At 35.8% G+C, this 17,029-nt stretch overlaps 1 protein-coding gene across 3 annotated transcripts in view; it reads left to right on the forward strand.

Annotated features, from left to right (window-relative positions):
- The window catches only part of BCLAF3 (BCLAF1 and THRAP3 family member 3), a 101,937-nt gene that overhangs the window by 34,258 nt on the left and 50,650 nt on the right, over nt 1-17,029 (forward strand). For all 3 annotated transcript variants that reach the window (XM_043995480.1, XM_043995479.1, XM_043995478.1), the window contains exons 3-6: nt 321-395; nt 3,030-3,608; nt 3,979-4,638; nt 12,825-12,943. In XM_043995480.1, the coding sequence (XP_043851415.1) occupies nt 321-395; nt 3,030-3,608; nt 3,979-4,638; nt 12,825-12,943 (1,433 nt within the window). The remainder of the gene's footprint in view (nt 1-320; nt 396-3,029; nt 3,609-3,978; nt 4,639-12,824; nt 12,944-17,029) is intronic.

The raw sequence follows: 17,029 nt of genomic DNA on the forward strand, positions 1-17,029 counted from the left end.
AATGCATATGACAAAATAATGAAATACAGAGGAGTTACAAAGGAAATTAATTATGCTAAAATAGAGTTAAAAACACAAATCTCAGGTATTAAGAACTTTTGGACTCAAACTTTGAAATTTTGTGATTTTTGGAGACAACTAACACCTTTATGTCCTTGGGAAAGTTGTTTATTCGGTGACTTTATTTTCCTTATGTGTACAAAGAAGGCGTTGGGCTAGATGACCTGAGGTACTTTTCAGCTGTACCTCTAAGTAGTTGTTGGCAGCCATCTATTGTTATTTGTGGATCTTACTGATGTGGTGTTGTTTTTTTTTTGCAGTTTAAAAAGTGAATCGTGGTACACATGTCAAAAAATGACAAGATCACGTTCCAGATCACCTAGGTGGAAACAGAGGTAAATGTTTCCTTTTTTATGAAATTCAGTATTAGCTCAGTTAGAGTTGTGATGCATTATAACTTAAGTAGGCTGGTATTGTTAAAATCCTATTTGATTTAATATACAGACTATTATAATGGAATTTGCTAATATTAATGAGTTAATTATCTGTTTAGAAATATTTCTGGCCTGTGGGAGATGAAATTTAGGTGTGATAGCCTTTTAATATTGAATTAGGAAGTGAAAGGTGCTATGAACACAGTGGAGGAAAGGGAGAAAAATGTGTGGTGTATATTGGTCGAGTTTGGTGAGTTGCTTAAAATTCTGGAGTCCTTCCTTCCTTCCTTCCTTCTTTCTTTCTTGGCAATGAGGGTTAAGTGACTTGCCCAGGGTCACACAGTGAGTAAGTTGTACTCAGGTCTTCCTGAATCTAGGACCTGTGCTTTATCCACTGTGCCACCTAGCTTCCCCTTCTTTCTTTCTTAAAAACCAAAACAAAACACACAGATTGGTTGGGAAGTTTGGAACAGGAAAGAGTAAAAGGGCACTGCATTTGGAACTAGAAACCTTGGTTAAAATTCTGGCTCTACTACCTTAACACCTGTGTGAGTTTGGACAAGTTACTCTTTTCAGCTCTTATTCCTCCTCTGGGGGACTGGCTCCTTTAATGAAAGGAAGTAACATGCAAATTACTATGTAGATGCAAGAGAGATAACAGTATTAATTGGAGGTCATCTCAAAGGGAAGGCAGTAATACTGAGGGGTCCTGGGAATGGCCTCTTATAGAAAGTAGGATTTGAGCTGAGACTTGCTGGAAGCAGGAGACAGAGGAGATGGGGAGAGTCGGTGGGAAGTAGTCAGTGAAAAGACCCCCAGTCTGGAGTGTTGTGTTAGAAGAGGAGCAGGAAGACCAGTGTTGCTGGATCGTAGACCATTTGGAGGGAGATGATAAGAAGACTGGAAAGATAGAAAGGAGCCTGCTTCTGAGAGCTTAAAAAGCAAAACATGACTTAATGTTTGATTTTGAAGGTAATAAGGGTGGAGTTTATTAAGGGGGCAGAGAATGACCTGTGCTTTAAGATCACCAGAAATATTGAAATGAATGGATTTTTGTAGTATTGCATTATATAGAGAAACTTCATAACTAGGTCAAGAGAGCACCATCACCATGGGCTATCTATTGGGAAATAGAAATGAACTTTACTATACAGAATACTTGATTTTAATAGGAGCCCTTTTTATACTTAGGTGATGTAGCAGGACAGAAGCTAAGAGTTTTGATTAAGTTAATAGCCACTTTTCTCTGTATAATACGGGATATGAACTGCTGATAACAGTTAAAACAGGTTGTTTTGTTTTGTTTTAGTTTAGGACCACTTTCTCACTGTGAAAGGGAGCACCAGTAAGAGAAAGGATGCATAATAGTGTTGGAACTAGAAAAAACTTTAAGCAGTACCTTGTCTGACATACCTTTGTTGTATAGTTTAGGAATCTGACTCAAAATGATTAAGTAACTTTCCAAGAATCACAGCTGTTTGGTATGAAAGCTGGAACATGAACCCAATATTTTTTCCATTGAATCCTTCTGAGTTCTCTGGTAAAATTTGTAGTGCTTATTAAATGTCAATAAGTAAAAAAATTTAATATGCCAAAAAATTTTCTCTCATCCCCAATATGGGAGGGAGTGGAAGGAAAAATGAAAAAGCCCCTGAAACAAATATGCAAAGTCAAGAAAAACATGTTTCAGCATTGGCCATGTCCGAAAAAAATATAAATGGGTCAATCTTTGGGAAAATGTACTTTTCAAAATAGGAAGTATCCTGAGAAACGATCCTGTCTAATTTTCCACTTGCAAGAATCCTTTCTTCATAGTTATTGGTAGAGTTATGCCATCCCTTATTCAACTCTTCTCTTATCCTTACCCTAGAAATTTATGGAGACTTTTTTGAAGTAGATTCTGTGACTATGCTCACCTTGTTGGCTATAATCTTGCTGTCTTGAGTATTTTAAAATCAGTTTCACTTCCCACTTGATCCTAATATTGTCAAATAGCAATTCAGTAATCAGCATGTTGGCATAAGGACTCACTGTTGAAGACAGAAGATGTTCACTTGAAGTGGCATTTTAAAATAGAACACAAATTTGTCAAAATAAAGTTTTGAGACATAATGTCAATAAAACTTCAGAAAAAGGAAATAAGTTAATAATAAGATAATTTATGGAAGGCTTTACCTTAATATAGAGGCTTCTTTAAACACACACATACACACACACACACACACACACACACACACACACACACACACTCTCTCTCTCTCTCTCTCTCTCTCTCTCCCCCTCTCCTTACCTGTCTTTCTGACTGTACTGGTCTACTTAGAATGGCTTTATGTAGGTTATAACCTGAATAAATAAAAAAGAAGTAGGGTGTGTGTGTGTTTATAGAATTTGAGGAGGCATGCAGTTATTTAAGGGAAAGCTGGAATGTAATCAAGTGTTTGTAAATTATGACTTTGAAAATCCTCAACTTTGTCTACAGTAACTTAAGTTCACATGGTTGATTTCAAATGCTTATAGAAGAGTTAAAAACGTGAGTCTTTGTTCTAATTCTCTTAAAATAGAATCACCTTTTCTGTTTGTTTTTTTTTAATGCAGGTCTTTATCACCAGAATTTAGGAATCCTGAACCCTATAGACAGAGATATCCCCATGGTAGTTATGACTATGAATACAAGGGGTTCAGAAAGGATCCCAAAAGGACCATGCCTTGGAGAATGGACAGTGAGAAATATGAACAAAATGATCCAAGGATCTCCTCCCATGGAAACGTACACCACAGAATTTATGAACACAGGTCACCTTCCCCAAGTGTAAGGAGGAATTCTTTAGAAGATACTTACAGTTATAAGCCTCACCGGGGATATTCACCAGAAAGGGGCGATAGTAGTAGAAAATTTCATTATATTCCCAAGTACTCAGATACACCACCCTACAAAGAACATGAATGGCATTATTCTTCACAAAAAGTACAAGGAAGATACATGCCCGAAGATGCCAGATTTACTGGAATTGGAAAAGAAGTGAAGCCTTTTCATAGATCAGCAGACTCTTTTAAATTTGAAGGCAAGTGGTATGAAGATGAGCTGAGATACCAGAGGATACAGGAAGACAAATATGTTCAGTCACCTCGTAGAGGTCTTGAAGAACTTGTGACAAGGAGCTCTTTTCAGAAGAGGTACAGGAAAACATTAAACCTGGGTAATGTAGTGTAAAGCTTCCAGCGAAAAATAGTTTTTTACATTATAGTTGAAGAGAACCACCTTGAAAGGCTTTTGTCTAAAACATTTTTTTTAATTGTAATTTTGTTATGGGCTTTTGGGAGTTCTGAAGTATTTATCTTTAAGGTAAATCATGTTGATGGCTAGAATATTTTTTTAAAAGATTTTATTTTTCTTTAACTACTTTGTGCCTCTCTGCACAGGCTTGTGGATTATAGGTTAACTTCTGCATTCTGCTTTTAAGGCCATTCTGTACAACATTCTACACATATAAATTCTCACTTTCTTCTCTCTAGTGCAAGTGTAAACTGCTTTATGTCAACACAGGTATCCTGAGGATGGTGATTTCAGAGAATATGGACATACGTCAAAAAGAACTAAAGACATGGAAAGATATGAAAACAGGGAGCCATCCAGGAATCCTAAATGGAAGCCAGAACACTTTTTCTCACCTTACCAAGAGAAGAAAGGACAAAGGGATTTTGAACCCCAGATCTATCGATCTGCAGAAAGGGAGTACATAGAGGATTATTCATTAGCTAAGATATCCTATGGCTATCGACACAAACATTATAAGCACTCAGATGAGGAGCAGTCCTTTTCTAATGGAAGAACACAGAAGTATTCCAAGGAAGAAGATAGAAAATACAGTTCTCCAAAGGGTTCTCTAAATAGAGAGTTAGATTGTTTTAGTAGTAGTGGAAGAGTGAGAGAGACTGAGGAAGGAGATGTTGATACTTTAAAATATCCTAAGAAGGCCTGTAGTGCTTGTGCTAATTCTTATAAAAATGATATTGATATGAGACTTTTTCATAACAAACTGAAGGAAAGAGTAAAGAAAGAAATAGATTTGAAAAAAGAGCAAGATTCTTCCAGTAGCCATCATGGTACCAGTCATAGACCTCCATATGGGAAATCTTCGAATGTCAATCTGAAGAAGAAATTGCTTACAGTTAAAGTGGATATGAAGGCAGTAGATAAGTACAGGTATTTATCTTTTCTCTGCTTTTCTTTGAAGTATACTAAAATTTTTTGCTTGATCTTTACTTATGAAAATCTAGAAACCTATCAAAGTAACAAAGCAGTTCTTAGTTTTTTCCAAAAAGACCTGTAATAATGGTGGTGCTTTTCAATGACAAGTACATATCAATTCATAAAAACAATGTAAATTTTGCTGATACTTCAATTCCGTATGTCTTTTGTTAGAACCTTCTTAATTACAGGTAAAGATGTTAAAGGAATCAAGATTCCTTTCTGAATATTCAAGAAAAATAACATTAAATGCATCTTACAATTATGTTTAGTACCATGAAAATAATTTTTTTCTGAGATAGTGGGGTGCAGAGAGGGGAAGAGTTGGGTTGAGATTGTGGATATTAGAGAGGTGGGTGACCTTTTACTCAATCAGAGAAGGGAAGAAATAAAAGAATTAGTTCTGGAGCGGGCCTGAAACTTTGCGGATCTTGAAAAAAGTTGCTTTTTATACCTAGGGAGTGCCAGGAATAGGTCTTTTAAGGGCTTAAGTGGGGCTAGATAGGCTTTTCTAGTATCCTCCCTTTCCTCCCATTCCCCCCACAAAACAAAACCCCAAAGCATTTAAACCAAAAAGATTCTCTTCAAGGGGTGTAAGTGACTAGGGAGGGAGAAAAAAGACCATGTTATTCCTTTGAACTCCTGCTTAACCAGAAAAAACTAAATTAGATTTACTTTCACGCCCAGCCTTAAGTCAAAAGATATTTTAATTGAATTAATAAATATTAAAGCTTAACTGCTCAAATAATGCTGACAAATTCTAGAAATGGATTTGGTCTTTGATTCGTTTGATCCTTCGTGATCAATTAGATATAAAAGGTGTAAAATGGTAATGTTAATTGGAAGAACATGTAAACTAAATCACCCATCAAGTGACTGATAAAAGATTTTTGCAATAAGAGAAAATCAAGTCTGAGAGAGTTTTTATTACATGCTTAAATTAGGGGAGGGAAGGAGAGTCCTCATTGTGTGATGAAAGGGTCTCAAAAAAGTTGGGCTAAAATGCAGAACACTGCTTTAAAATGCTTTAAGACTAGCTTTGAAAACATCTAGAAGGTAATGGAGAGTCCTGTTCACCTTTAAATGAATAGAAACAAATACGGGGTGGTTGGGGTGTGGGGTGGGCTGTGAGAAGGGGAGAGCAGAAAAATACTTTTTTATATGCTTGGCTGCTTGTTGGCAGCTTTGTTCTGTTACTTATAAATTTATCTTTTGAAATAGTGTGGTTGAGTTTATTTTAAAGATTCCTTTTCCAGATGAATCTTTAACAGAGATGTCATTCATTCTTCATGTTTCTGGATCTTATATCAACTCTTTCTTCTCTTTTCCATTTACCTGTTGTTGAAAACTTTCCTCAATTTGCATAAAGTATTAACTTTTGTTTAATTAAATGTTGATATATAAAGTATCTCCAGACATTCTTTTATGATTAGAAGGTAGAAAAATGGTTAACTATTAAAAGCATTGAATTGATTTTTAACACCCTTAACTTAATTCCTTTCTCCTTATTTCCTTTAAAAAATTTTTTCCTATAAAAAAGAAAATGATGAAAAGAAAATTTTTATGCTATCCTTGTGCTTTATTAGAATGTAAATTTCTGAACAGGTATGGAATATATCTGTATTAGTGGTGCCTAGCCTAATTCTTTTTGATACAAAGTAAATATCAGATGAAGTTAAGTATATTATTTATATTTTGCTTACCATTTATTTTTCAAACTATATTCATATCCCAGAAGGTACATTCATGAAAACATAAAACTTTAGCTAAATGGGGAATAGGGAGGGGAGAGAAGTAGAGGTCATCACTGGCTTATATTAGAAACAGTGCTTTTGATTATATTTTGATTGTTGAGACATTTTTCTTGCTTGAATACTAATTATGCATCCTAAAATGAGCAGTTTTGTGTTATTTTGTGTGAATGTTTATTTTATATTTGCCTCTTAAATCTACTAATACTTAGTATTAACATCGAATTTAGAATAGACAAGATGTAAATCCTAATGTGTACTTCATTTAGTCCGAATAAGACACCCTCATACTTTCTGCGTATCTAAAATATAATCTTGGGAAGGAAAAAGAACAGTGAGCATATATTTTAAAATAATACCATTTTTAGCTCATACTGTTTCTTGTTTTATAGAAGGCAGCTTTGGGCAGTCTGTTCAGATGAATCAATTATCAACAGAGATTTAATAATCACCTGTTGTGTTTCAGGCCCTGAGCTAGGTAGTAGGAATGTAAATACAAAGAATGAAACAATGCCTGCTCTCAAGGAGTGAGCTTACATTTGAATAGGGATATGACAAATATATATATGCAGCCCAAATGTAAGAGCATAAATAGAAATAAATACAAGGCAGAGAGGAGGAGAGCATTAGTTGAGGTGTAAAGGGATAGACTTACCACAGAAGGTGGGAATAAAGATACATACCTTAGTGAAGTGAATGACCAGCAGTTACATGGCCATAGAGGAAGCCAGGAGGAACAAAGAAGTGGGAAAGAAAGGTCTGGGATGATGGGATGTTTATTCACTGTGGGATGGGTTGGATACCTATTGGGACATGTGTAGTTACTTTACACACTGAGTTGTTCATGGATGAGACAGTGGGAGGTAGAGATTGTTGATAATTTGTTCCTAGGTGACCAGCAGTAGAGGGATAAGAAGAGGACAGGGTGGAAATTCATTAGCCATAGAAGTGGTAGAGAATAGGAGATGAATCAGAATATTTATAGTCTCCTAGGGGTATTGTTCCCTGGCCAAGAAGGGTTGCAGGCATGGGTCACCCTGCCTGTTCCTCCTTGGGTCTGGCTAAGTCAAGTGAGGGAAATACCATAGCATTTCTTTCTTTCTTTCTTTTTTTTTTTGGTTGGGTAATGAGGGTTAAGTGACTTGCCCAAGGTCACACAGCTAGTAAGTGTTGAGTGTCTGAGACTGGATTTGAACTCAGGTCCTCCTGAATCCAGGGCCAGTGCTTTATCTACTGCGCCACCTAGCTGCCCCCTATAGCCTTTCCCTGATTGGCAAAGGGTGCTCCTCTGGGCCTAGGCCTGGGTTGCCCTGCCTGCCAATTCTCCTCTTCATTATAGTTTTACTTGTTATGAATAATAAAAGCAGATTAAAATCAGATACATGTCAGATTTAATGATTGCTATGTTTGCTTTTTTTTTTTTACTAAGCTATTTCCTTTATGAGTTTTTATTGACATTAGATTTTTAAAAGAGTAAGTTGTACTGAAGGATAACAGGTTTCATTCTTGGGAAGGTTCTAGGTTGTTTTTACCATGGCAACCTTAATATGTATTTTTAACATATTTTACTTTTTTAAAAAAATAGATTATAGTCTAGCAAGAGGGTATATGTTTTTCTCATTCAAAATTCTGATAGTCACAGGAGTTCTAGAATAAGAATTTCATATTTTAAAAATGAATTTTTAATAAATTATCAAATGCAGTTTTGTATTACAATGCTTTTGTGCTATTTTTATTTATGAGAATAGCAAAAGTTTTGGATATTTGTGACAAATTACTTGTGTAAGCTTTCAATTTTTCAAAGACTAGTTATTCTTAGTTTTTATGTGGATAGAGATTGAGGCAATTTTTGGCTATTTGATAAAGAGCTTAGCCTTTCTAAGAAACTACTAAATTGCTGTTAAAACCCTATTTTGTATTAAATGTTTCTAAAAGGTAAGCTTGGCTGTTTTATATATATATATATATATATATATATAATATATATTTGTGTGTGTATACATACATACATATATATACATACACACACACATATATGACTCTCATTTGTAGAACAAGTTTTAGATTCACTAAAATCACTGTTTACCAGGGGGCAGCTAGGTGGCGCAGTGGATAAAGCACCGGCCCTGGATTCAGGAGGACCCGAGTTGGAATCCGGCCTCAGACACTTGACACGTACTAGCTGTGTGACCCTGGGCAAGTCACTTGACCCCCATTGCCCCGCCAAAAAAAAAAATCACTGTTTACCGATGGTTGCTGAGAGACAATTGGATGCTTAATGGCATGGTAGGGAAAGCTTTGATTTTAAATCCTCATAGATTTAGAGTTGGAGGGACCCTTAGCAAATCAAGTAATAGGTACTTAATATTAATGCTTGTTTAATTGATTAATTGTATTAGAGCTGTCCACAGTTGCTGTGGGTAGTAGAGGTCTTCAAAAGAAGGCAGAATGACCATTTGTTGGGTTTGTGGGGGTGGTGGTTATGGAGGATTCTTGTTAAGTTATTGATGGGTTTTGAGAGTCAGTGATAATAGAAAAGGAAACCCTGGCCCAAAGAGTTAACCGTACTTTGTTCAACTAGTAACTTCTAGAATACGAATTCTAACCTGATCCTCTAGCTTTAAATCCAGTGCTTTGAAACTTGACTCTGTTAGTAATTAGCTACGTGACTTCAGACAATTGACTTTGCCTCTCAGGACACAGTTCCTTATCTATAAAATAAGGGGATTGTTTAGACTAGATTTGCAATTAAAAAAATCTATTTTCTCTCCTTGCCTCTTCCATTTGGGGGCGAAAAAATTAAAAAAAAAAACCCTTGTAACAAATATGGATGAAGCAAAACCCCCCAAATTCCTGCGTTGGCCATTTCCAAAAATACTTCTGTCATTCTGGGCTCTCAGTGCCTTCTTGCTCTGTCAGGAGGTAGAGAGTATTCTTTATCATTTCTCTGGAACTGTGTTTGGTTGTTGTATTGCTCAGACTTCTGAAGTCTTTCAGTGTTTGTCTTTAGAATGTTATTATTGAATAAATTGTTTCCTGGTTCTGCTCATTTCACCCTGTATGAATTCATACTAGTGTTACCACATTTCTCTGAAACTGTCCTTTTTCTGGACTAGGTGATATTTGTCCTTATGTTCCTATGAAAGTCATGGCTAAATGCCTAATGGGCAGATAGGAAATGGTAAGCTGAAACTTAGATTGAATTAAGTGGAAAGATGAGAAAATAACTTCTTTCTCATTGAGGATGCAATAGCTTCAGGTCTTCACACAGATCAGTAGAATTATGTTGATATGTGATCTTTTTTCTCTGTTATCCACAAATCAAGAGAAGAATCTGAAACTGAGAATTAGAAAATTTTAAAGGGAAAGCAAGCCTTTTCCACAAAGTTAAGTTGTAAGTTATAAAATTATAGGAGTTATCTGGCTCTATTTTGCCAAGGGAGGTAAATTCTGTAGTTAGAACTTAAAACTTAACTTCGGGAAAAAGGCTCCCTTTCCATTTTACATTCCCTATTTCACAGCTCTTGCTTCTTTTCTTGCCTTGTGGTTCAAAAGAAAGCTAGAAAGTTAGAGCTGTTTTGCAAAACAAATTGAATCCTATAGTATAAGAAATATTGTAGGAATTTCTGATACTGAAATGCACCCAAACCTTAAGCCTGACCCAATAATCTTTTTAGTATACTTTTTTATTTGAAAACTATTAAATAACTTATTTTTTTGTTAGATTTAATGAATATAAGTCCAACAGCCTCTGTGTGGTGAAATCTCTGCATTTACCAAATAATAAATAGTTCATGTTAGTGTGATTAACCAAGTAAAAGACAAATAAACATAAAATGATAGTTCGTGACCAGATGGAAAATAAGCCTAGAAATTTAGAGTCCACATTTTCCAAATTTTTCATGCAGTCCCCAGTCAGACATTTTGTTCCACTCCATATTGATCATTACTGACTTGATATCAAGTAATGACTTAAATCCATGCCTCACTTTATACATTCAAATGATTGTTGTCTTCTTCAAAGTACTCACATCCACAGCACTATACTTAAATTTATTCCAACAATATTGCCATCACTAAAACATCGTTTGAATGTCTCTTTTGGAATTAGTTGCGGAGACTGCAGCACATTCTTGTGACTGTTTCCTTTTGTGGTAAATTATAGGCCTTTGGCTGACAATAGGGAAACTAGAGTGAGATTAAACAATGATCTTGTAACAATAAAGAATTAGGAAGGTACCTAATTAGTTGTTTGTATTTAATTTTTCACATTTCTTTTTCTGTAGTCTTTAATATTTATTTAATAGCTATTTTTAATGCAAAACACATAAGTGGTAAAGCTTGTTTTCTTTTACTTAACTAACCACACCTTTGGAACCCTATTGAGATGAGGATGCCATCACCATACAGCTAACTTACATCCCAAATTTCCTTGGATTGTTTTAGTTTTAAGAAAATATAATGTGGTTTTGCAAAAGAAATAACCTTTGTTAGATGACATGTTCTTTTGATTCAGAAAATAGAGTTGCCATTATATAACCAAGGCTCTACTTGCTGCTATTACTTGATGCCATTGTACCTTAATTATAAATCACGTACATAAGAAAACACAAGTAACTTCATGAATGCTAATGGTCACAATTTCCTTCTGAATATTAACTCATTAAGTTTATTGGGATGGTTTCCCCAGCCTGAGTCAACGTTTTTCATTTTTGTAAATACCAATGAATGAATTATTACTGTTTGAAACCCAAGTCTATGAAGTGATTGTTAATACCTCCATTACCAGTTGCCAGCAGCTATCAGGAAAAGTAAATTTTCCACCTTGATTACTTGTAGCAATTTTAAAAATTAACTAGATTTCGGTAAAAGAAAACTTCCTTAATTTGTTTGGTTATCATAGTAATCAGGGAGTTGTGGTTAGTAGATATTTTATGATAAGCTTGGAGTTTCCAAAAACAACAGAATGTTCTTGCTAATTTTCAGTAATAATCAAATTAAATTCTCATGAAATTTAACATAAATGGCTATAATAGATTCCCTCCAGTTGGTAAAGAGGATTGTATAAATTTTTTTAATAAACTTTGTCAAAGAAATAACATTAGAAATGTCACTTTAAAAATAAAATGTGTATAGTTGTATCTCTTAAAGGCATAGGTTTAACAAACTCAGCATGTCCAAAACAGTATTCTTTTCTTTTCCCCCCTCTTTCCACCTCTTTTCACAATTTTTATTGAGAATGCCATCTTTTATGTCATGTAGGTGTCTTTATCATTTCCCATATCCTATCACTTGACAAGTCTTTCTACCTCAAGGCATTTTCTACATTTGTCCCTTTCTCCTCATTCACACTCTGAGTGGAGGCTTATATCTGCTTTTGCCTGGATCTTTGCCAATAGCCTTTTAATTGGTCTCCCTACCTCTTATCTTTGCCTTCTCTAACCCATCCTCCCCAGAGCTGCCAAAGTGAAAATTTAAAAACCCTTAAAAATGACTGGGTTATTCTCCTTCTTAAGGGTTTCTTACTGCTTCTGGAATAAAATACAAATTATTTTCTTTGGTCTTCAAAGTCCTTCATAATCTTCCTTTCCAGTACAATAATCTTAGCTTAACAGATGGATTTTACATTATACTCCTCTGATGTAGTAGCCATATTTGCCTTTTTGCCTTGAATGCTCTCCTTCCTCACTTCTCATTCTTGGAGGCCAAAGCTCTGAAGTGCCAGGTCCTACATGAGGCCTTGCCTGACCGCTTCCCCAATTGTTAGTGTTCTGCCCTTCCCTACTCATTACTTGGTGCTTACTTGTATGCATTTTGTATTTACTTGTAAGAGTACATATTTTTTACTCTCGGTATCCTGCTAAGATGCTTGGGCAGGAGCGGTTTATTTTTTGTCTTTGTGTCCCCAACATCTAGCACATAGTAGGTACTTTATAAAAGTCTATTGAATTAAATTAGTTAATTATTTTCAAGATATAATACAATGTTGCTGAAATTGAGCCAGAATTTCAGAGCAGGAAACTCAAAACTAAAATTTGTACTTGAATATCCTAATAACATACTGTGATTTTTCGTTTGAAATAAAATTTATTTGATGAGATGTCTGCTTATGGGTAGAAAGTAGTGATGATATCTCCTTAAAGAACCCAAGCAAAAATTTCTATAGCTTAATTTTGCCTGTTATTCATCTTTATTTTATGACATAGTGACCAACCTTTATTAAAAGGGAAGATCTTTTTATTAGAAACTTTTTGCTTAGTTTTGAAAATAAATTCTTTGATCAAAAAACTAGTTTCAAATTTAGTTAAATATATATGGAAATTATTCTAGGGCTGCTTCTGGCCTTTCCACAGAGAAATAGATGTCACATGATTTGGTTGCTGTTGGCAGGAAAAAGGAAAACTTCCATCCAGTGTTTGAACATCTTGACTCTGCAACACGGAATGTCGAAAACAAACCATCAGGAGAATTTACTCAGGAAATCATCACAATAATCCATCAAGTTAAAGGTTAGTGTGTGTTATACATTATGGCCAAAACAAGAAAGTTTGTTGGCTTTCATGAAGTTATACAGCCTGGCACATTGACTCAAACTAATGAGTTTTTTATACTGATTATAATGTTATTATTCTCCATTATCTGTATGAAATACAGATGTGATAGGTAATTACCACATATCACAGAGCTCCCCAAATGCATACTCCTTGAAAATAAAAAATTTTAAAATATGAATGTATTTGGGGTGTGTGTGTGTGTGTGTGTGTGTGTGTGTGTTTGTGTGTGTTTGTGTGTAGTGACCTCACTTTTCTTGGGGTCACTTAGCCAGGAGCCCAGAACACAACTTAGAACTAGAAAGAAAGGAATAAAAAGCCTTTGACCAATGTAGATGTTGCCAAATCCATGTACTAAAATGTAAGTATTTTATTCAAAGAGTAGCCCTTTAGGTCCTCCTACAGAGATTAATTATTCACATTTTATGTATGATTTTAGCAAGCCTGATTATCTGATTTCCCATCTCACAACAGACGAGAAGCTGCAAATTCAGAATGGTTTGGGAGGGCCAGGATGATAGAGATGGGCACACAAAATAAGCAAGAATTGATATCTGACAGACATTCTAATAGGGAAACTAGAAAAAGCAAAAAGTAAAGGCATGGAAGTCTGGATCCACATTTATTGTAGTGCAAAAAATCATTGTTTATAATCTTGTTCCCCTTGGAAGTTAGATTCTGCCCCACCCCAAGTGTCTTTGCTAGTCAAGTCTCTGTCTTACCCTGCTGGGAAGCCAGGTTTGCATGAGATTCCTAGCCATTCCAGACTAAGCCACCACACCTCCCTCTGCCCTGCAGCTCTGGATTGTCTTCCCCTATTAGAATGTAATCTTGGGCAGGGACTCCTCCCGCTTGTTTGTATTTGTACCTTCCATCTGCAGAGTGCCTGATGTGTAGTCATATACATTTTCATTAATGATGAGATTACTAATAGCTGACAGTTAACAGCTTATGCATATGTTATTTCATCATCACAACCATATGAAGTGGGTAATCCAGGTATTATTTTTATTTTACAACTAATGAAACTGAAGCTATTCATTCACTGAACATTTATTAAGTACCAACTTTATGCAAGGCATGATGCTAGGGATACAAAGACGAAATGAAAAAACAGCCCCTGCCCTCAAGGAGTTTCCCTCTTCCTGGAAGAATACGTTTATACAGATAAGTAAAAAAATATATATATATATAATTTCAGAAAAGAAAGCTCACTAACAATTGGGGAATCAGTAAAGTCTTTCCATAGAAGAGGACACCTGAGATAAAGCCTTCAAGGAAGCTAAAAATTCTAAGACTTGAAGTGTAGGGGAAGAGAGGAGAGCCTGGGTAGTGGCAGAAGATGAATGCCAAATTTATTAAGGAGGAAGAGCATAGAGTGAAATAAATTTGGAAATCTAGACAGGAGCCAGATGAAAAGATTTTGAGTGCCAGTGTAAGGTAATAGGATGGTGTTGAAGCTTATGTAAACTCTTGGTGGCTTTGTAGCTGCTGAATTAGAGAGGTGAGGGACTGAAAGCAAGTATAACAATTAAATTAGTAAGCTATTCTGATAGGCAAGGTGATACGGTTTTGTATGAGAAAAAGAGAATGGAATCATTGGAGAATAGGAGATGGATCCAAGATGTTGCAGAGACAACTAAAAAGATGTAGCAACTGGTGAGGATTTGGGAGAGAGGAGTTTAAGGTGATTCTAAGATTGTTAACCTAGACAGCAAGGATGTCGGTGGCCTCATCAAAATAAAAGAAGTTGTCAAGCAGGGTTGGATTTGTGGCAGTAGATAATGAGGACTCTTTTGGACATGTTGAGTTTGAGATATTTTTGGTATATCCAGGTGGGAATGTGTAGCAGGAAGTTGACCATATGTGGTACTCAGGACAGAGATTTGAGAGACATACAGTTTTAGTGAATGAGAGATGGATGGTGTGATGGTACAGTAAAGACTGAACAAGTACAGTCAGAGAGTAGGAGAACCAGGAGAGCAATATCACGGACACCAAGGGAAGAGGGGATGTGGTAACCCAGATGGTCAAGAGTTGTCAAAATCTATGAAGAGGTTGAAAAAGATGAGGACTAAGAAAAGTTTATCAGTTTTATCAATTAGATCTTTGATAATCTTGGAGAGAACAGTTTCATTCAAGTGCTAGGTTCAGAAGCCAGATTAGAAGGGCTTGACCAAGTAGGAGGTCAAGTCAAAGCAGTGAGTATACGTAGATGTAGATGGCTATAGTTAATGAAAGATTTGTTTTTGGTCACACATAGTAAGGGCCAGAGGCAGCATCAAAGACCATAGGATAATAATTATAAACCTAGTAGGAAACTTAAGGTTTTCTAATCCTGCCTCTTTATTTTATAGTAGAAGAAACTGAGGCTAAGGTCCATATTAAAGATGGGATTTGAACCTAAGTCTTCTGACTCAAGAGCCAGGTTTCTTTATTGTATCATAATAGCTCCTGTAACCTAAGTGTCATTCCAAGTCTTATACATTTTTTCTCCTGTATCACCTTTTCAGGAATTATCCTGAGTTATCAAAAATAGGTTAAATTATGTTAATCCTCATTGTGAAAAGAGGAGAGGGGAAATACCAGCAACATTATATGTATATATAAAAGAGACAGACTCAGGAAGACCTGGGTGAATAAGCTATTGGTCAGTCCAGGTCTTACCTCTCACTGGTTCCTGTGGAAGTCTTACTTAGCATATTAATGCCCCCCCCAATGCAACTCTTATGATTATTAAGTTGAAGAAAAGTTGCTGAGAAACATGGGTTGGGTGAATTGCCTCACCCAGATGTCTGGGGAAGAAAAACATCTTTAAAAAGAAACAGGGGCTAGCTGTGTGACCTTGGGCAAGTCACTTAACCCCAATTGCCTCACTAAAAAAAAAAAAGAAATGGGGGCAACTAGGTGGCGCAGTGGATAAAGCACTGGCCCTGGATTCAGGAGGACCTGAGTTCAAATCCAGCCCCAGACACTTGACACTTACTAGCTGTGTGACCCTGGGCAAGTCACTTCACCCTCATTCCCCCCCCCCCAAAAAAAGAAAGAAATGCAGAGTGGCAGCTAGGTGGCACAGCTATGTGACTCTGGGCAAGTCACTTAACCCCCATTGCCCCATCCCCCCAAAATGCAGAGAGATGTGTTATGTATTTTAACCAGATTTCCATCAGTCATCCAAACTAACCTTAAATCCTAGAAGGATCAGGCATATCAATTGAAGCAAAAATTTTATTTTAAAAGAAAAATGTTCACCCTACCTCTATTTTCTTTGGTTTAAAAAACTGTCAATTGATGCAGCTTGGTTTTTTAAAGTTTTCTTAAATTCTAGTTCTTCTAGAGTTTTATTTCAGTTGTTTGGAAAATTAGTTAAATTTAACAAAGCTCATTCTCCAAGAATTTTGGATAAATGAAAAAAACCTATTTAAATTAATCTTTAAATCTTTAAAAGAAGAGTTAATCCCTTTTACCTGATATTAACCTAATATATTGTATATGCATTTGTAGTAAGACAAATAATATTACTGATTCAAACAGGCCTCCTCTGATTCACTCATACTAATAGTGACAAACTCCTCTAAGCTTCTTTATTTTGTCATCCCCTAAGATAGAGTGTCGGGGTTGGATCTTGGGATAAGAGGGAACTAGTAATAGCAGTGATGCTGGGGCAGTGGTCTCAGAGTTGAAAGGATAAATTCTGAGAAAATTTGCAACTCTCAAAAGGCTTCATTTGGAAGAGAGTTCTTAGGAGATAGCATAGTATTAATATGTGAGCTTAAATTTTGTCTTAAGTTTGTAACAAGAGTTTGTTTAACTTGTTTTGGACTTTCATTCAGTCATTTTTCAGTCACGTTTGACTCTTTGTGATCCCATTTGGGGTTTTCTTGGCAAAGATACTGGAATTGTTTGCCATCTCCTTCTCCAGCTCATTTTACAGATGAAGAAACAGGCAAATATGGTTAAATGACTTGCCCAAAGTCACATAGCTAGTAAGTGTCTGAGGCCAGATTTGAACTCAGGAAGATGAGTCTTCCTGAATTCCCTTCC

This window comes from Dromiciops gliroides, chromosome 3, assembly GCF_019393635.1.
Source record: "Dromiciops gliroides isolate mDroGli1 chromosome 3, mDroGli1.pri, whole genome shotgun sequence".
NCBI lineage: Eukaryota > Metazoa > Chordata > Mammalia > Microbiotheria > Microbiotheriidae > Dromiciops > Dromiciops gliroides.